At 39.2% G+C, this 21,300-nt stretch overlaps 1 protein-coding gene across 1 annotated transcript in view; it reads left to right on the top strand.

The window, feature by feature from the left end:
* The window catches only part of KIAA1549 (KIAA1549 ortholog), a 145,368-nt gene that overhangs the window by 86,843 nt on the left and 37,225 nt on the right, over nt 1-21,300 (top strand). The window contains exons 7-10 of the mRNA XM_086468085.1: nt 5,515-5,574; nt 8,171-8,316; nt 15,516-15,693; nt 17,895-18,079. Of these exons, the coding sequence (XP_086324211.1) occupies nt 5,515-5,574; nt 8,171-8,316; nt 15,516-15,693; nt 17,895-18,079 (569 nt within the window). The remainder of the gene's footprint in view (nt 1-5,514; nt 5,575-8,170; nt 8,317-15,515; nt 15,694-17,894; nt 18,080-21,300) is intronic.

Below are 21,300 nucleotides of genomic sequence, written 5' to 3'. Positions count from 1 at the left end.
TCCTTTCCTGATGGTACTTAGGAAATTTGAAGGTAATTTCATTAGTGCTCATAGCAGGAGCTCTCACTGTGTTACCTGCATGCTTATAGTGCCTGGCCAGTGGGGCCAGCTCCCAGCTGATGCTGGTAGAGCTCTGTGATACCTCACATGTTAATGAGAAAGCTGTGCAAAATAGAATGAGTGAAAAGGTCAGGAAGTGCCTTTGGAAAAAGGTCCCATTCGGATTTCTCCTCCTTTCTTGACTACTCTGGGGATTCGCAGTGAAGTAATGTAGATGTTGGCTGTTGTGGCCTGGCAGATTTAGCCTCTGTTAATACAGTGGCATGTCCAAGCCTGAGGGTAGTTATTTCTCTGCCTGTGTTTCTGAAGCTTCAGGTATTGTTTGCTCTTTTCCTGCTGGCAATTTTAAACAAGTACGCCAACAGCGCGGTAACTTCATTCCTGCAAATTCCAGCATAGGCCTCCAGACTTCAAACACAAAATTATTCTTCCTTCCCTCAAATCCACCAAATCTCCCAAACGATACCAAACCTCAAATCCACAAGCAGACCCTTAGTGTAGGAAGGCAGAGTTACTCATCAGTGGTGACTAAGTCCATCATGATACACAGTTTATTCACAGATTCACCTATTTGGAGCTCTTGAAAAATGCTGTTCCTTTGGTGCACATCCCTGTTAGCGGGATGGTAACAGCTGAACAAGCTGTGTATACACCCTTGCCTTCAATGATCCCACCTAATTGCTGCCATAGTTTAATGAATGAATGTTGCCAACAGAGCATAGCACTTGCCTCAGAGATCTTAGCCAGAGTTTGGTGGTGGTGGTGTCTCTTAGTTTGTTTCATAGATTTTGAAGACGACCTTCAGACTTGTCTAGACTGAATTTTCAAAACATTTAATGTTGTATTAAAATAAATAAAATACATGTAGTGAATCAAATTAAATACATCAGATTTCAATTTAGTGATTCAGAATTTTTAGGGATGGTGAGATCTTCCCGAAGTTTAAGATATAGAAAACATGAGGATTTGATGGATATAGTGCCCTGAATCAAGGAGCATCTTGTCAGCCGTTTGGCTTGCTTCTTGCTAGAGGAACTCAAATTTACTGTAGATTGAGCCCACTGCAGGACAGCTCATTTTGATTTGAACTTGACTAGTTTGGTCTCAATAGCTTTGGTGCATTTGTTGTCACTGTTTTGGAATACCAGACATGGTACTATTTGATAAGTCAGCAATGTGGGAACACAGTTTCTCAGCTTGTTAGAGCTATGAATCTGTCAACAAGCACAACAATCAATGTACCTTATACACTTGTATAAGTGAAGCAACCACACTTGGTTATTTTTAGCTGTTTCTACAGTTTTTTTGCACTGTTGCTGTGACTGTATTTTGAGCCAAAGGATTTTAGATCTTCAGTATTCAGAGCCAGAAATCACGTCCAAAGGCTCAGCAGCATTCGGCAGATCCTTCTTGAGACATCTTATTCAGCAGTCTGTTGAGGATGACCAACAGCCAGATCCTCAAAGCTACTTTGGCAGGAAGATGCCTAAATGTTTTTGTTTTCTAGGTCCTGAACTCTGCATTTGTGCTCTCCCTTGGACTACAGAGCAGTAGTAGCATTGAAGGTGCTGTGAAGATCTGTCTTAGATGCTCTGTGCAAATTAATATGCAACCCTCTGCTTTTCAGTGTGAATTTTTGGGGGAACTTTTGGATGTTTACATACACAATATTTACATTAAATTTACATACACAATTACAATTTATGTATGTTATTGTTTATATGTAAATTTCTTATATGTAAATATGAAGTGTTCTATGCTATTTGTGCCTTAGTTATCAGGCATGCTAACAGTTAATCTGCTTGGTGATGACTTTTTCTTTTTTCCCTTGAGAGCTCTGAATATGATTTTGTAAGTTTTATAGCCTGCAGCTGAAGAAAAAGAAATTATTTGTAGGTGAGCTGAGCTGTCAGGGTGTTGAAGTTGGTTCATACTAAGGAAAAGCTACTTGCGTACTGTCATTGTATAGCAACACTTAAGTGAAGTGAGACCTTGCCGTTGATATCCCAAATATAAACCTTGTTTGAAGGAACGTATTTGTTCCTCGCTGCTTGTTCACTTCACATTGCATTTCACACACAGTCCTTTCACTGTTTTTTTTTCCGCACAACTAAGATGTACTGTTTATACTTTTAACTGTGTGGGTTGTCCCTGTGCAGTACATAATTAACAACAGGATTTTTTTGTCAGCTTTTTTCCATTCATTTAGAGTCAGGGTCAGTAGTGAAAGTTGTTGGCTTGACAGAATGGACTGTTCTGTGCAGGAATAGGGCTGTTGGAGTGTCCAAGCCTGGAAACTTCCAGACTTTTTCCTTTGCCTCACAGATTTCTAGGTGACTTCAGCAACATGCTTGTATTCAAATGTTCAGTTTACGCCTTCCTGCATGCTTGGTTTGCATTGTCCACCTTACATCTCACATTTTACATTGTAAACTGGTTAGATGGTCATGAACTGCATGTCAACAGAAAGAAAACCATGTCTAGTCATGGCTTCTCAGTGCTAGTTCATTAAAAACAACAGGAAATAATATATTTGATATCTTCTTACGGCTGGAAGATTTCTCTGAGGTCAGGCAAAGGCTAGCTGTGGACTAGATGAGGAATATTGGCTTTCATGAACTTAGCACAAATAAATCTCTTTGTTTTTATTATGACTTTAAATAGAGAAGATTGCCTTGGGACTTGCTATTTTTTCACTGCCGTAAGTAGCACTTTGATGGGTGGCATCTATTTTAGATGTTGCAAGGCCAATAGGATAATATAAAATTGTATGATACAGTCCAGAGACTGCAGAAATATTTGGCAATTTTTTTCTGGGTGCATTTTGGATCGGACTTCTAACAGATACGGTGTTTTACTATTGCTCACACAGCAGTATTTGCATGGAATCTTATTTTTCAGTTGATGCCTTCTCATTCCAAATACTGCATTCCCTCCATGCTTTCTATTACTGTTTGTCCATTTATCAGAAATAAGAATGATCAGTATGGTGCTCGTTCTATCCTGCATGGTCCAACACGTCTCTGTATGAGAGGGTCAGGGAAATCCTTGTTGGAGGATCTGGTGAAGGCCATGTTGCCCAAGTGCTGTGCTTCAGACTGTTGTCAAGAGGTTTCTGGGTGACTAGGTGACCCTTTGCCTTTTCAGTGAGCATCGAATCGACGCTGTTACGCAGTATAATGCTTCAGGGCTGCGTGTTGAAATCTTCTAACGATGCTAGCATCTACTTCATTAATGCATCTATATTCATCAGCAGACCATCTGCAATCTAACTAATAATTGCGTTTTGTCTATCCAGCTTCCCTCTCAGAATAACAATCAATCTGTGCTGGGTTTAATCATTAATTCCATAGGGCACTGGGAATCTTGCAAATACGATCTTGCTGCAGTGCTGAGACTCCAGCTGAGCTCAGGATCTGGCCACGTGTTTTGTTGGTGAGACACCTGAGTGACCTATAGAATGAGTCGGAGCCTGGATTTTCTGACTTCAGAGCATGGTCTCAGTTGCAGAAGCATCCATCATTTCACGGCTTCTTCATCAGGTTTTAGAACCCAGCCTTAGTTGCCAGTGATCACAGCACATCCTCCTTTTCCATTTCCAGATTTTCTGCTCAAGTTGTTTTATTTTTAAATTTCATTAATTCCGTGAAAAGTTTAAGTGAATAGTCATCCAGCAATTTGCATGAATTAAATCATTTTCAAGTACTAATTAGAAAAAGTGTGAAGAGCACATTAAGTATTGAGGCAAAACATGATTTTGGTTTAAAAGAAGAAAAAACTCACAACTGCTAGCAGTTCAAAGCTTTATGGCCATTGGAAGGTTTTTCATTTTCTTATCTTGCTCTTTCCATGCTTTGGAAAAACAACAGATGCAGTTTAGTTTATGCTTTTTTGTTCAAGTTGTATTTCTAAATTGAAGTAAACAGTTGCATGACCAGAGTAAATAGAACTCCAATCTAAAAGTTGCAATCAGAAGGATCCTGTAGCAGGGTGCCAAAAAAAAAAGTGTGTATGTTTAACTGGACTGTGAGGTGCTTTTTCTGTGTCTGAGAGTTTTGGAAATTTGATGCATCCTGGTCAATGTATAGGGGGCTGATTTCCTGTTCAGAATAAAGGACCATATTCTGATACCCTTCGGACTGGTAAGTCACAAAGTACCTCCCACGTGGTTCTCTTGAAGTGAGTGGTGCTATTATTGAAATAAAGGTGGAATAGCCACATTTTATTTTATTTTTTTCCATAGGACTACTTATAAATCCATGAAAATAAAAGCTACAATGTAACTAGTGATTCTTTTTCTCTTGCCTTAGTTAAAGAAATGTAAGTTTTTTGAGGGGCAAAAGAATCAGCTTTTAGGTACAACAACAGAGGTCAGCTCTTCTGCAAATTCTTGCGTAATTAAATTAGAAAAATGTCAATTTTCTATTTCTCTGAAACATGCGATAGTGGCAAACTATTCTACAACTGAAGACAAGATATCTTTACTCTAAATTGATCTAGCGTGGACCAGGTCATTTAGTTGTTATGTGCCCCATTCTTTCTATCCATGAAATGGTTTAAAAATTAACCTTTGTATGATGCTTTGCAAACTACATCTGGATTAAATATTTTTAGAAAGTTAAGACCGTTCCTTATTGCAATAGTGAAGCTTAAGACTTCCCTTGAGGAAACTGTTGGCCCAGCCCCCATCTTCACTTGTTTCCCAACATGTCTTTACTGCTCTCCAGTGGAAACCTTGGGAAAAATCTTATCCCTACTGAAGTCAGTAGAAATAGACATTATTTACTTCACTGGGGCAAGGATTTCACTCTGGAGCAGAGCTTTTTTGGAAAAACTGAGAAATTAAGAAATCTTGGAGCCACAAAACCAAACACAAAAGCCATGAGATTTGTCTACAGCAATGTTTCTGCATACAGTTATTTTTTGTTTTTGTTAAAAAAATGTTATCAAGATGGTGTTTTTCAAATGCTTTCTTCCCCCAGCACAAGCCTGGAACACAAATCAGATGCATTTAGTTTTCTGTTTACATTTAGTGTTCCTATGTAGTTTCTGCCTCAGAGAAGGTCTTATTTTCATCCTGAGACACTCATGAGTTGCCTCGTTGCCCTTTGAGCAAAAGTCTGATCTTGCAGCTAGCTCAGTAGGAGTCACAATTCAGACATTGAGCTTTTAAATTTCTAGGAGCAATGACCTCGGTACAGCAGCTTGAAATCTTTCAGGTAATAAATCTGACTGCTTCAGTTCACTGCTTTTTGTTCAGAGACGAACTGGGGAGTGTATGTTCGGACCACTTTCCTCACTGTTGTGTCTGCGTAGCCTCAGGAGTAGTAATACATCTGTGTAAATAATATGCTTACTGACAGTATAAATTATGAAGTGGCTTCTTTTTTTTGTGTATGTTGTTGAGGATACTGTTCTTACGGATGTTTTTCCTCCATTCTATTTTTCCCTCAGCCTTTCATTATCCTAAGCTTAATGTGTCTCAGTTGATGAAATCTTCCTGGGTGAGAACAGGTACGTACAGTCTCTGTGAGTAAGTAAGAGTGCAATTATGTTTGTTAGCAGGATAACTAGCCTACATAAATATCGATAGCTTAGGGGTGCTGCATTTTTATGAGGTAGTAATGTGCCTGAGCTGAATAAATCCTAAAACCAAAGGCCTAGTGAGCTGGAATAGCTGGGAAATGTAATTCCTGGGTCTAGAATGAACTACTGCAATTCCTTGATAATGCACACAAAGTCGTTTTTGTCTATAAGCAGTTCATTCTTAGTGAGACAACTTACACTGTCAGGCATAAAGTGTCTACTCTGTACACTGTCAATATACCACATTGATTTTTAGATTTTTATTTTATTTTCAGTGAAAATTAAAATTTTGTGTGGCACTTTCTACCGAAACATGCCAGGAATAAAACAGAGTGAAAATAGATACATTCCAAATACGTGAAAGAGTTTCATCACATTTCATTGATCTCTTCTGATTTATTCACAGCAGATCCCTCCCACCCAAGTCTCCTGGATGTTTTATTCTATAATGCACAGATATGGTTGAGCTGTTGCGTTTAGATGCTCAGAGGATGTTGAGGTTGCCTGCACACTGTAGGTTCTACCTGCTTCTTTTAAGCAGACGGGCTGAATGGTGACCAGGCTGTGCCTGCCAAACTTGCTGTTAGGGTGCAGATGCCCCACTGGATACACTTTTGTCCTCCCACGACTTTACCACCTGTAGTTCACCAGTTGTATAGCCTTACTCTTTTTTCAGGTATCTGTGTCTCCTCTCACCAGTGACCCAGTTTACTTTTTAAGCAGGAAACCCGGTTGCGGCTTGATTTCTGAAGCCCCCCCAAGTTTGCTTTAGAGAAGAAAAATGAAGAATTTCAGATCGTGTTCAGTAGCGTGAGAGAAGCTACGTGTGTGCATCACACATCTGATGTCATCCTTCCTTAGAGATTTGTATTGGCTTATCTTTGTCACACTCCTACCCTCTCTTGCTCAGCCTTAGGTTTGCTTTGTTTGTGGTTGCTGGAAGTTCCCTTAGATCCTGCGGTAAGAAGCGGGTTCTTTCAGCTCAGAAATCATGTCCCTTTGGGGTTTTGTAAACTTCCTGACTGTAAGCCAATTGCAGCGCCTTTTTTTGCTGCAGAGGAATTTTTTGTAATCCCAGTTCTTGAGGGCAGCCTGGGAAGAGCTAGTAGACTTTGGCTGGATCAGTCCTTCCAGTCTGTATATTGTATTGTAAGGGTAATGAATCATGACATGGGAAAATGATAGAATTTATGCACATGAATGTTTTTAATATTGTGTATATTAGATATATGTGCATGTATCCCAATAGTCATAAAACATTGGGATATGCAGTGTTCTCTGTAGCTGTCCCTCTCAGTTGTAGAATACAGTCTATGCTATTAAGCGTAATTAATTGATACTGAAATTCAATACACAGGCAAGAAACAGTCTTCTACTTGCTGGATATAATAGCCTTAGGCCACTGTCTATTTATTTTGCTATTTAATTCTGAGATACTTAGTGTATGACTGAATATAGAAGACAGATGCTGTTGATCTCTGTGAGAAATCACAAAAAAGTTTCCTTTTACTGACATCTGCAGTGAAGATTTTTAAATTGAAATAGTGGGTTTAATATTTCTGTTTTAAAAATTAAAAAATTTAAATCTGTATTTAATTGATTTTATCTAATTGGATGGCTTTTTATTAAACGCCGCACTTAAAAAACTAAACATGAAAACATTTACTGAAAAAGGGACTTTTAAAAAATATAAAGCATATTCGTGGAGTGGCGCAGGAATGAAAACTGATTTTACTGCAGTCAGCAATGAGTTGGTTTACTATCCTTTAGGGTTGTTTCATTAGGTCATTTGAATGATTGTCACTCCATTCACCCCACTTTTCTTTTACTGGATGCCATCATGTTAGTAAAGGTCCACACTTTCCCATGAGTTGTTCCTCAGGGATTCCTCTCAGCATTAGCTGCCTCAGTGACCCAGAGTACCTGGGGTTGGGAAGTGAAGTGGGCAGGGCTACTAACCAGATGTTTTGTTCTATGATGGGCATACTTGTTAATCTTTGTCTTATCTAGGGAAGATGCACTTGGAATACCCAGCTTCATGTGCTTCTGTTCTCCTACTTTTTCTCCTTGATTCTGAACCCTTGCCCTGCCCATCTCTACTTCTGTATCACTTCCAAACACAACATTTGACTGAAAGTAGTTGCAGCAGACAATTTAGACTGAGTTTTCTTTTGTATTTATTTTTAAACAATTCACTGAATGCTCATAAGTTTATGTTTTTTTAGAATTGAAACTGTTTTTTCAGTGTCCTGCGTCTGTCTGGCCTGGCTGAGATTACAAAAAATGCCCTCTGCCCTAATTTTTATTTATTTATTTATTTTAACTTTTTCCCACCCGGTGTTTTCCTTTCCAACATGTAACCTCCAGCTGAACTGGGTGGTATTCCCATATGAATACAGCCACTCTTGAATTGTCCAGGAGCTGTCACAGGGTGACTCAAAGCTTGTAATTGAAGTTGCAGAAAAGGCACTGAAAAGTTTTACTAATTTGTTTGTGTTCTTGGGTTACTTTCTCTGCAATGTAGTTCTCTTGGGTGTCGTCGACCAGCGAATTCAGGAGGAAGTGTTTCAGGCTGAGATGGAACGGAAACTAGCTCACCTGTTAAACGAGGCTTTGGTCAGAGGGCGGATATGGAGACGAGCCAGTTTTGCAGGCAGCAACATTGTGCAGGTATTAAGAGCTCAAAGTCAGAGGAAGAAATGAAGGGTAATAAGTTATTAAGTTAATATTGTCTAAGTTTTGAGTTAAGATAACTCAAAAGCACATACCACGTTTAGCTAGTTGATGATGCTTTTGTTTTGCACCTAAAATATGATTCTTTAGATACCTTGTTGTCTTTTAAGCTAAATGTAACAAATGGGAACAACTGAGTATTTTAGGTGGCTACTAGAAAATTCTGACAACTTCTTAAAAACAATATTGAAAATTATGTTACCAACATCCTATTTTTAAAGCTTGCTATCTTGTCTGACTTACATGAGGTGCCTAGCAAAAGGAGACGGGATGGTCATCTGAGTCAAAAAAGTACTCTGCTGGAACAGTTATTTCACAGCTCTCTGTGGTGTTTTGGTGGTGGTGTAGAAAGATGAAATAGAATCATGTGCAGCCTGATGGCAGCAGCAGAGTAGTATGTTCTACCCCTTAACTGCCTATTTGTCACAGTACTCATGATCACAGGAATGGATTTCAAGTAAGAATGATTAATCATGTCAGATTTTGCACACATGCTAGCTTCTGCTATCTGGATTCCAGTGCTGCTTTATAGTTTTGTCACGGGTGGAATTAGTCACGTAATGTCCAGGAAGGCTTGGATATTTAATTGTAAGTTTTAAGTTCTTGCATGTGTTCCTCCTGGTCAGTTCAACAAACTGAAAGCCAAAATACTTTTTGAAGGCTCTTCTTCTTAAAAATTACTTTTTCCAGCTAATTCATCGACAGTTGGTTTACCTCACAGATGCCCTTCTAGTAGTTCAGACCTATTATCTTTATTTAATTTAATCCCTACAGTGTTTGCTACCACCTAAATTTCCAGATGTTGGGATTTTCTTCGTTTTGTTTTCCTGTCCCAGAAACATCTGTTTCAGTAATAGAGATTTTATTTTATTTTTATTTTGTGCAGCTTTGAATTGCTGTAAATAGATGTCTGCTTCAGATCATCTATTCCCAACACCTCTTACTGCACTTTGTTCTTTATGCCTCAGTCAGCCCCTTGCATATAAATTGAACAAATATTCCTAGTTTTGCTAGCAAAGATACCACAGCCTATAAAATGTGTATATGTAGATTACAGTTTTATGGTTTTACATAATAAAGCTCGTGTAATTTATTTTTGCACATACAAAACTACAAGCAGGTCCTTTCTGGCTAAAGAATAGTACTTTGGAAAGTGAAAATACAGCGTTTTTCTTATGACTTTGTATTACTTACTGGGACATAAGATGAAGTCTTCAGTTCGTGTTCCAAACAGCAGTGCTTCTCATTTATGCCACTTAGTTAGTGCAAAGAGTCTGCAAACTGCTGTCTTTGGGCAGTGGAGGATTCTCTTAGTTATGGTGACACATCGTACCACCCCACATAACGCAGGGCTTCTCCAGGTGCTCACAGCCCATGCTGTTACATAGGGTTAGCAGCGTAACAAAGGAGATGTGGAAGAAGGAAGGCTGAAGGAGATACCTTGCTGCTAGGTGTCCGAAATAGGTGTCCTGCTTTCCTGCACGAGAATGGTAGGTACCATAAGGTACTATAGCTTCTTGGTAGCATGCTTTGGCAGGATGTTCAGGTGTGTGGTAGGTGAGACAGCCTTAGAGGCTATTGCGTGTAGCTGGAGTGGTGCACCTGGTAGTTGGCTCCTGAGTGGAGGGTGATTTCTTTCAAGGATGCTCCAATGTCAGTTGAGGATCTGGTCCACAGTTATGTGCAATAAACCTTTTAGTTCTACTGCTGCTAATTCTATTCCTCATAGCCAAGTTTATATCTGTGTTTTGAAATATGTTGTATATATGCATCTATTTGTGGCTTTAGGGAGGGCTATTAATGTTCTTTGTGCTTTATATTCAGATTTTCCTATATGTATTTCTTGCACACAAACCAGTGACTGCTCTTGACAGTAGGCCACAATGAAGTGAAAATAAGAACAAAAGCTGCCAGCAAGGCCGAAGTGTTGGATACTCATTATTAGCAGGACGTGCATGTATCCACTGAAGACTAGACACACATTTCACTTGTGTTGAGCCCTGTAGACCGGAATTTTTCCTGAGGTGAAAGATATTTATAGTGTATTGAACTGTGACATTTCTAAGCTCTGTGGAAAATCAGGACTGTGGGTCAGAAGGTGAAGCAATTATTTGTGAATGTTACTGCAGGCGTATTGGTTTCCTTTCACATACTAAGAAAATAGAAGTGATACCTTGTAAGGTTTAGATTTCATTTCTAAAGGCATGTGTTAGGATCTAAGAATGTTAAAAATTACTCTTTAAATCTAGAATAAGGTCTTTGGACTACCTGAGGTGCCCAGATAGCATGCTTTCCTCTCCTGTTTGGCTATCTGTGTTGTTAACAGGAGGCACTCTGTGATGAAAAAAAAAATTAAAAAGCCTATAACCATTATGTACAAAAACCCCCTCATACCTGACCGTTACGCATGAGATAGTTGTGTTGATTTTTGTGTGATGCTCAATGTTTCACGGAGCAAGTGATGTATATTTTTAACATGTGTGTGCTGTTGCTGCAAATTTGAAGGCACATGTTTAACGTGGTTTGCATTGCATCTGCAGAGGCTAGGCCCTATGCTATATTTTGTCAATAGTTTACCGTAGTAACTCAATTCTCATTGATTTTTTTGAGGAATTAAACGGCTTAATTGTAGTTTAAAAATGCAGCAGGAACTACTACAAAAATAATTAATTTTCCCTCATTTCAGCGTGTTTGGTATTTTGAACCTAATAGTGAAAAGGGTGATCCTACTGAGTGACAAGAAGCACGATGTTCTGGTTTAAGGAGAATGTTAGGCAACACTATAGCGGTAACGTGTGAGAGGAATTGGTAGCTCTGCGGGGACATAGTGACTGAGTTGAGCTTTTTATTAAGGCAGAGGTTCATTCTCTTAGTTTTCTGCTGACAGCTTGTGTGTCTCTCCCAAGTGTGTAATGTGAGGAAAGGCCCAGTCGTGCTACCTCTGTGTCGGCCAAGCCTCAGCAGAGGCACTTTCCTTAGCCTTCCTTCAGCGCCCTGGCCCTCTCCGTTCACTTACCGGTCTCCCCAGCTCGGCACGGGGGGCCCCGCTGCAGTGGGTAAGTGTTTGGTGCTGTGACAGCCAGCGCCGCCCTGTCCAGCCCCAGCCGGGGCGCTCCAGGAGGAAGCTGGCTGCCACGAGCGGCACCGCCGTTTCCTGGCCTGACAGGTTCCTGTGAGGGATTTCTCAGGTCCGGGTTACCCGTTTCACATATGCTTTGTGTTGCCTTGTCTGCTGAACCGTTCAGACCACAGTACAGCATGATTTAATTGCCTGGACACTAAAATCCTACTTTTAATAAGGCAGAAAGCAGAATCCCTTTTGATTATTTTTTCCCTAGGGGATGAACGAGCGAAAAAAGGAAAATAATCCTCATAACGTGCACTTCATGTTTACTTGTTTCTAAGTAATGCTCATGCCTTCAAAACCCTGACCCAGTTCACCCAGATATTCCTTGCTCCTTACGGGGTTGCTGACTGGGACGTCCCACTGGCTGACTGACACTCTGCAAATGCCTTGTGAGCTTGCCCACCACTTGGATTTCCCCGCTTTAAATTACGAACAAGATTTGGTTACCAAGGCAACTCTGTTCACTGACCTATGATATTCTCTTGAAAACACTTTTTAAATTAAATTTACTCACACCTGAACGCAGCTAAGCCTTTACTTTGTGGAGGCTAAATGCACATCTAGTATCAACAAACATGGTATCTTTTATGTACACAGAGGTTGAATTAGTCTTTTCTTCCTTTTTTTTATTTTCTGCCTCCTATGTATTGAAATTCTTTTATTTCCCCCCTTCCTATGTCATCCCTCACTGCCAAAAGTATAAATGTAACATGCTTAAATGCTTTCTTACACATGGGCTGCTTTGCTGGATGACTGGAAAATACCATTTCTGCCTCTGCTTGCATTCTTAGCACTCTCAAGGATAGACACACCTCTGTGAAATACGAGACAAAACCAATCTGAAGCTTCACAGAGAGTATAATTTGGAGCAAAATGACACCCAAACTTAGTATACAGAAACTGTGTAAAAACTGGGCACAGGGACTGTGTACCTCAATTTTAAAAACAGACTTAAGACCAGTTCAGATCCAGTGTGCCATTTTCTGTGTTGTAGCAAACTCAGAGGTTAGTTTAAAAAAAAGGTTTTTTAGTGAATCAGTGTGACAGAGAGGAAAACTGAAGTGGCGATATTGTCACAGTTGCTGAGTTTATGTACAAGTCTAGTTGTCTCATAGACATCAGCTTTCCCAGAATAGAAACCTATAACCATCTCCCATTGGATTTGAAATTTTGTCTGCAGCTTCCCTCAGTATGGTGTGAGCAGTCACAGAATACTGTGTATTCAGAGCAAGTTATTTCAGATAAAACTTACCTTAAAATAATGAGCTTATTTCATCAACACCAGCCTGCACCTCCACCCTCCATTGAATTTCTTCATGCTCGTTCGCATGTTCTCTATACTATACCAAAATACCTCCAGCTGCTTCTTCCTATCTCTGCTCTGGTTCCAGCCATCCCTGTTCCTCAGCATAGGGAGACATAAGCTGTTGGTTTTAATATTGTGTTAAAAATTGTATTGTTTCAATTGTGGCAACTTGCACTGGAATCTGTCCTTCTACCCTTTCTAAAGGCAGCTGTGGAGAAGTTCCTTTTTTAACCCATTCAGCCAGCTTCTGACTGTTACTCTGTGTATATAACACACACGTAATTATAGAACTTCTTGGATACTCCACAATGCCATGAAAGGTATGAAAATTCAATTTAAGAATCTCCTACATTTCTCTGATTCTGTAGCTTTGCTATACACAGAGAGGTTTCATAAAATTAAATGAAGAACCCATTGACTTGCAGTCCCATGTGGCCTTTCAACTCCCTTGCTCTCCATGTGAGTTAAGTGCTACTTAAGAAGGGTTCATCTATGCTGAAAGCAGATACCACTCCATGCACCCTGCTTCTCTGTGCACTGAGGCCAGGCTGTGGTGAAGGCAGCCCAGCTGAAGCAGAAATACGAAGCTGTGGACATTTGTTAACTAATGATATATCTGGTTTCCGTGAAACCAGATTTAGCTTTACAGCTGCTGAGTATGTGCATTGAAACCTTATTTATTGATACTGTTTTGTTACTTTTAGTCAGGGATTGGATGCCCCTTAGCTGGTAGAAGAGGGAGTAGCATTCAGGATGAGAAGCAGCATTGGTTAATGGGTCCTGTTATCAGGTCTTGCTGTGTTACAGAAGTTTGCACATTTTTTTCTGCTCTATTTGTAGGTATCCTGTTTCTTACATCAAATGTGACTGACACTGAACATTATTCTTTGCTTTTCTTTTAGCTGATTTGACCTAGAAGAGTTTCATGACAATAGTGCTTTTTCTTTTTTTTTTTTTCTTTTTCTTTTTAGTTTTTATTATATACCTTGCTGTTACCACTCCTGGAAAATGTTTTTTTAGGACATATTGAGTTGGTGTCCCCGAAGACCAGGACATCATCCCTCTTGACCTAGAACATTGCACCGCTTTACTGCAACCTGATTGTTTGTTGGAAACTAGGAAGGAAAACAATATAAAGCTTTGCTATTGTAAGCCTCAGACATGCAAACATTTGTGTGTTTGCTTCACTTTAAGCCTGTGGGCAGTGTTTGAGATTCTAATTTATTAAATATGTACTTCATAGTAAAGGATAATTCTGAAGGAAGCAAAATATATTGCTCTACTTGTGGCAATTCCTTCCAGAGCTCTTCAAACTCTGTTTTACGTGATAGAATACCATCTACTATTTGTTTGGCCTAATTCTAGGTTGAGCTCACCATTGCATGTAAATAGTTAAACAGAGGAGAGTTATTATATATAAGATTTAATTTTACAGGAATTCAAAATTGTTACGTGATTCTCATATGCAATGTAGATGTTTGGTGGTTAGAGAGTATCTCCAGGGCTTCCTCATAGCATGCATTCTTTTGATTATTAACATCTTTAGAAGTAGGTAGGAAGAATTGCTTCCCACAGTGTCAAATACATTCCTCCCTGAAGAAAGGTGGATGCCAGGGTTTGGAGCTGTTTGGAGGGTGAAGGTGACCATGCGGGTGCTTTCCTTCAGGAAGCGCAAACAGTCCTATTTGAATATAACAGGATATTTGCCTGTGTAGCTGCTTAACATTCGGAAAAACTGGAACAAAAAGGTGTGTGTTACGAATAACAAAGTAAAACTAGGTATTTAGAGAAGGGAAAAAAGCATTTACATTAATCTCTTCAGTAGCTCCTACTAACAAGTGCTAAATTGCGGTAGAGGCTTCCAGTGTGACATGGTGTCGGCAGCTTTAGAGTGAAAGCAGGTCTCTTACTTCAATATTGGATCTGTACGTTGTTGTGAAACAAATAGGAAAAAAAGTGGAAACTTCAGGCTTGCCATAAAATTTTATTATACAAGGGATTGCTTCCATGGAAATTTTTGTTTCAGTTACAAAATAGATACTTCTGTAAATTTTCCAGGTCCTGGAGCAGTTGAGTTGTGCTTGTGTAATTAGACACCGATATATTATTCCAGCAATGTTGTCTTCCTCTGGAAGGCTTCTGCTCAGAATCTTTTGTATAAGTATTAGGTGAAAATATCCTGAATTTTAGTTCGGAAGCAAATTATTATTACTGACTATTAGCTCTGTGTATCTACACTTGCTCATCATTGACTTAAGCTCTTCTCAGATGAGAGAATTAGCCTGTGTGTATGTTGCCTTTGCTGCATACAGTGTTTTGGAGTGCTTCACACAGCACGTCTTCCCATCAGACTTCTCTGGATATTGACAATTTCCAAACTGTACCAGTTCACAGTAGTTAGATGGTTAGCGTAATTTGGTGTCACAGATAGAGGGGTTTTCCTTAACAGCAGTTGTGTTTCTACATCATAGTACAAGGTGGAATGTTTTTTTTATGCACTAGGGTTGCACACCGTGACAATTAAGACAGCTTCTGATGCCATCTTGACAAAGCTGTTCCAAATGTTTCTTTTTAGACAAGTGGCCTTAAGATCTAGGCCCTGTGAAGGGAAGGGGAAGAGAGGGTAAGGACTGAAAGACCAAATGTATGGGAGCCCCAAATAAATACAACTTGAAATGTAAAAGCCTTCCAATTTCTTTTCAGATTGTGAACGTATCACGGTTAGTTGGTGTTGATAACCCTGTGGAGCTGATCTATTTTGTGGAGGACCAAGATGGAGAGAGACTTAGTGCTCTGAAGTGCTCAGACTTGATGAACAGAGTTGATATCCAGCGGGCTGCAATCATCCTTGGATACCGCATTGAAGGCACCGTTGCACAGCGTAAGCCCTGTCAAATCCACACTGATGCCAGCAAAGAGAAGCAGGAAGGGTGACATTAGCTTTAGAGATTATGGCACTAGACAGTGCGCACTGTGGCAGTGTTTTGTTCTTGGGACGCTCCTGAGGAAATAAAATTTTAGCAGTGTTGCGGTGAGCTATGTGGTGTGGCTTTGCTTCTTGAAGACTCTGCTGGCCTTGGAGTTGCAACAGGGTCCTTGAGTGTAAGCCTTACTGCATTCACTTTAGTGCTTGTGCTAGAAAAATACTGTGCTAACTAGGTACTTTCTTGCCATTTTCATCTCTTTCTGCTTGTCCAATATTTCTCTGCAGCTTATCTTGCCCAGGAGCTTGCACAAGCCCCACGATTGTGGGATGGGAGGGTGTCGGTGTGAAATGAGTGTTTCCTTTAGCTGAGTAACAGCAGTAAAGTTTAACACAAGTCGCTATTTTTTGTTTGTCTGAATTACTGTTTCTGTGAGGGAAAGATGTAGGCAAATGCTAGTTGGGGCATTTTGAAGGGTATAAGCAAAAAGAAACAGTTTTTCGTCATTGAATATGATTGACCTTATTTTATTGTTTGTCCATCAGTAATATATAAGTAATGTCAACTTTTAATAAAGAGAATATAAAAGTGATGTTATCTTTACTAGATAGACATCAGAATAAATATGACAGGTCATATAAATGCTTTATTCAGGAAGTTTGATATATAAATAATTTGCAGTAAGGAGTGAGGCAGAAGACCTACTCAGAATTCCATGTTATGATTAGGAAAGAAACTTGAAAGTATTTAAAACAGTAACAGACATGTATATCAGCTGCAATATACATCATTGGTATGAATGCTTAATTACCTTTTCTGTTTTCTGTGCAATATGGAGGCATGAGTTACATTGTACCACAGGGTATTTTGCCAATAGAAGAAGCATGTGTCTGATTTTCAAAATTCTCTGCAGAAAGAAAAGAAAGAAAATAGTAATAATTGCACCATCTGGATGTGTTCCTAAATTTTATCCCTCATTGAAACAGTGGTTTCAAGATAGGTCAGTAGCTCGTATACATCTGCTTAATATCTGTTAAGGGACTGTAATATTGGTTAGATAGAAATGCAAGAAGTTGCAAGAATAAATTCCCTTTACAAAAATGGTGAGTGTTGAACAAACTTCATGAAGTGTTTATAGCTTATGCTGCGTGTTGAAACTTGTTATCTTTGACGCGTCATTAGAAAGTTCTTTTAAGAGACATAGAATCATAGAAATTTTAAAAATGTTTCTTCTTGTTGGAAGAAACTAGACCCAAAAAAGGTTATTTTTATAACAGAAAATGTAACATAAATGAGCTGTCAGATGTATAAAATCTAAGAATTATAATATGTTCCTTTAATCTCTAAGTTCATCATTGGAATGAATATTAAGAAAATTATATATAAAAATAAGATTGCAAAGAAATATTCTTTTTAACTTGAAAACATCATTTTAAGAAAGTGCATCAGTTTGACAAAAAAAAATGTATTACTGCTGTGGTTTTTAGTCCCACATATAACCCCTATGCAAAACAGAGCAATTGAAAGTTTTCACGAGTCTTCCAGTTCACTTTTTACAAGCGTGACTGGTTTGATTACAACTCCCAGTACGTCTGTCTTCTGCTTGGGGCTAAAGGATCCCAGTGAAACAGTGAAAGGAAAAAAAGTAATAAAAACCACAGAATTATATGCCTTGGGGTGTGAGGAGGGTCCTACTGATTTCAAACTGATTATGATTATTGATGGGGAAGGTAACAAAATATATAATGTATATTTAAAGAGAAGAGGCAGCTGATCATACTGCTTAAAGCAGAAAACAGGCAGTAATGTTGGAAAGTCCTTCTTACCTTTGTTAGTAGCAAGTCATTTTTCTGGACCCGTTTCACTATGTCAGTTCAGTTTTGGGTTACAGAATGATGTGGCAGAAGTGTATTTTCATTAGTATTTTAAGCACAGGTCTTCAGGAGGTAGGCCGGGACAATCAATCAGCTGCCCCATGCTTCCTGAGCATGACGTACGCTGACTTTCAAGTGGTATGACGTTTCCTGTGATGTGCAGCTGGTTTCTGATAAATTCCTTAACTAGCATTTACAAGAACGTAAAAATTCGTAACCTCGAAGTGTCCTCTGTTTAAAATATGTAACCACATAATATTGCTGTCTTCCTTTTAACTTCACAGCTGTGGAGAAGCAGAAGGAGTCCACCTCGGAGTCACAGAATAGCAACCTATGGATTATTGTTGGTGTGGCAGTCCCAGTTGCTGTAGTGCTTCTGATCGTTATTATTTTATACTGGAAACTTTGTCGAACAGACAAACTGGAGTTTCAGCCAGACACGATGAGCAACATTCAGCAGCGGCAGAAGGTAAGAGGGGACGCTGTGATGAGAGGAGCTGGAGTATTCTGAGCATACATGAATGTGAGAGTCTGGGGAACACCTAGCATCCTTAAATAGCATGTGGAAACACAGTTTCAGCAGCCTTCCAGTTTAAAAAACAAAACAAACAGACAAAAAAAGAGAAAAAGGAAAAAAGTCAAATAATAGTTGAAGTCAGAAATCCCATAGTGTTTTATTTGTTCTCCTAGATATATGATACCGCGTTATCTAGATACATCCTTCTGAAATGTGGGCACTGAGCCTGAAAGGAATCTTTCTTTATCGCTTCATTTCAAGGCTTTGGCTAGGACTGAATAAGAGGAAATGTATTGAGTGTTGAATCACTGACCTTGTTCCTGCAGAGGGCTGAATTTTTCTTTGGAGAGCTTCTGGTAAACTAATTTGACAGCTAAACAGCGCTATCCGTTATACATGATGCTGGAACTAGAATTTGCTAGAGCCTATCCTTGGTGCTCCATGTTCTGCCGGGGCTCTTGTGTCGTGGTTGTGAGAGCCTGTTGCAGGACTATAACCTTAATTAGTGGATCTGCATGAGACCGCATGGGTGAGCGTGTTGGCTGGAGTGTTGGAGGACTGGGTTAGGATGGTGAGAAATTCAGCAGTCTGTCTTTTTCCTGCCCAAGACTGTAAATTGAAAAATATGTGATGCAGGATTTTTGCAAAGGATGTGTTCAGTAAAAAGAATGGAAAAGTGACTAAAGGGTTATAAATCCTACTTTTCCTTTTTACAGCTAAAGAGAACGAGTCTGTATGTCAGATATGCTTATTACTGACTATACCTTCAGAGGCATTATTAAAGGCAAAATAATCTGCCTGTGCTAATCCTGTGGTACTGTAGTCATGTTCTTGTACTGTCACCTCATGTTCTGTCATACAGTTTTCTCTGTAACAAGCCTTGTCTGTACACCATGCTCTCTTTCAAGATAATTAATGATGTGAAAGATGAGAGAAGCAGAAAGTGGTTGCACTTCCAAAGCAGTCAGAACAAATCAATAGTAACTTCCACTTGTCTTGCCACTGCAGATTGAGTGTTAGCATCAAGGTCGGCAACAAGGGGTATCCTTTGATGAACTTCACCCTGTGGTACCTTGTTTCACCTGTGCTGTGGTAACATGTAATGCAGATTTTGGTTGAAGAAATTCCCCACAGTAGTTTTGGCTAATTTGAGAAGGGTCATATAAAAAAGGCAGGAGAGGATCATTACCATTCGTACACCGTTTCATCACATGTATTTTTGGTGCCTCCCTGCTGTTGCAAGATTTTTGGAAGAGAGAAGTTGAGTTGGGTTGGCTGTAAGGCCAGAAACATCTTTCATAGTTTTACTTTCTTTTGGGAAAATGGCTCGGTTGTTTTTCTCCACTGCTTCCACAGTATTCTTCATCTTAATCATTCATGAGTCAGAAGCCTTGAAATTCTTTGTGTGCAAGTCTCATTTCGGTTCACCTAGGGAGCCTGTCACTTTGCCTTCTTTAGGGAAGTCACTGTAAGCAAACTAGAAAGAACCAGTAAGGACATCTAGTCCAATCCTTGTGCCAGTGGATGGCTTATACTTTAATACTAAATGAGGTAAAGCAATAAAAAGTGTCTTAAATTTTTATTACTTAGCAGATCAAACAGCCAGGAGAATCTACTTTGAAAGCCATCTTCCTCTTTTGCACAAGATTCAGAACAAAAGTAGTACTCTGGCTTCCTTAGTAGCAGGCTGTCTTTGGGATTTCTTCATGTCTTCAAGCAGTGGATTGGAATTCCGGGTCAGAATAGGGCATATTTAACAAGCACTGAAGACCCCCAGACAGTCACAACAGCATATGAATGATTAAGAACATTTGGTCTGGCCCTGCCCTTTAAAATTGTTTATGTTTTTAATACTTTTTATTCCAGTAGATGCAAAGAAATGATCAAAGGAGTAAAATCACGTGACCGGGGATTTAGGTCTGTAAATAAACTCAGTTTAAAAATGGACATAGGCTTCCCCTTCCTCACCCCACCCATAATTATTTCCATTCCGTCTTTATAGAGCTTGACTTTTGTACCAAATGAAAGTGAAGGCATACACTGCATCTGTAAATGGAAGGATATTTAGGTTAAAGATCTGGGTTTTTCTCTTGAAATCAATATTTCATTGGTAAAAAACCATAAGGACGCATTTGTAGTGCTAGCTCTTCTTGCTTCCATTAATCTTTAAAAAAGAGTTCTTTTAATGTAAATATAGAAATGGAATGTATAAATATCAAAGTATTTAATTAACATATGCATGATGTATCCATACTGGAAATAGAAGACAATTCTTGTCAACCATGTAATGGGTCTACAATGTATTTCGCACTTGAAAATGCATGTTCGTTGGAAGATAAGAAACTGAGCCATCCTTTTCTTGCTCAGATGAAATAGGATATCATACTGCACTGGTGGATCTCCAGAGGTATCACCAGTCTTTTTTTCATTGTGTTTAATTAGCCATTTTAACATAGCAGATCAGTGAGCAGCATAATAATTTGTTAGAATTCACAGTAGCAGCTGATAGCAAATTATGCCACCTGTGACTTAAAAGCCTGCAAGAAGTTTGGGAGTGGTGTGAGGGGAAAGCCTGTTTACTTCATGCTGTTGAGAAAGACTTTGCCACTAAAAGGCTGGTTCCATGAAACATCAAGAGAAAGAACTTCTGTAAACGTACAGTAATGCAGATTACATAAGCAAGGCGTTAAGTTTTGCAGGAGCTTTTTATTCTCGATTTCGAGTCTCTTTTACAAATTTACGTTCTTCTCTTCAGAGAGGTGCTTTAAAGACACTGCAGATTTTCCTGGATTCTATAGTCCCATGTGTCATTCTAGTACCATCTTTTCTTTCTTCCTTTCTTTCCCATAATCACTTGATTCTGGTTTTAAACTCCTGCTTTTTCCTGAAATATTTTGGTAATTTTAATCTTCTGTATGTAAAGGTTTAACTTTTACAGAGTAGGTATGATTTCTGTGTTCCTATGGCCACCATTAAAAGTAAGTCATAAGCTGCTTACCCTCACAGTCTATCTTCTGATGAAGCAAACCAATACTTTTATCTGTTGGTAATAAGACCTTACATGCCTTCTGGGTGTGCCCTGAGGGTATGGCTGCCTGGGTACCCCTTAGTGAGGTAAAGATCACCAGATAGTTGTGTTATGCAACAATTCAATCATACTGGCCAGTGTATTG

The sequence above is a fragment of the Leptosomus discolor genome, chromosome 1 (genome assembly GCF_034619465.1).
Source record: "Leptosomus discolor isolate bLepDis1 chromosome 1, bLepDis1.hap2, whole genome shotgun sequence".
In the NCBI taxonomy this organism is placed as follows: domain Eukaryota; kingdom Metazoa; phylum Chordata; class Aves; order Leptosomiformes; family Leptosomidae; genus Leptosomus; species Leptosomus discolor.
Note: the sequence above shows the minus strand (reverse complement) of the source record. Positions and strands in the feature narration are given on the sequence as shown.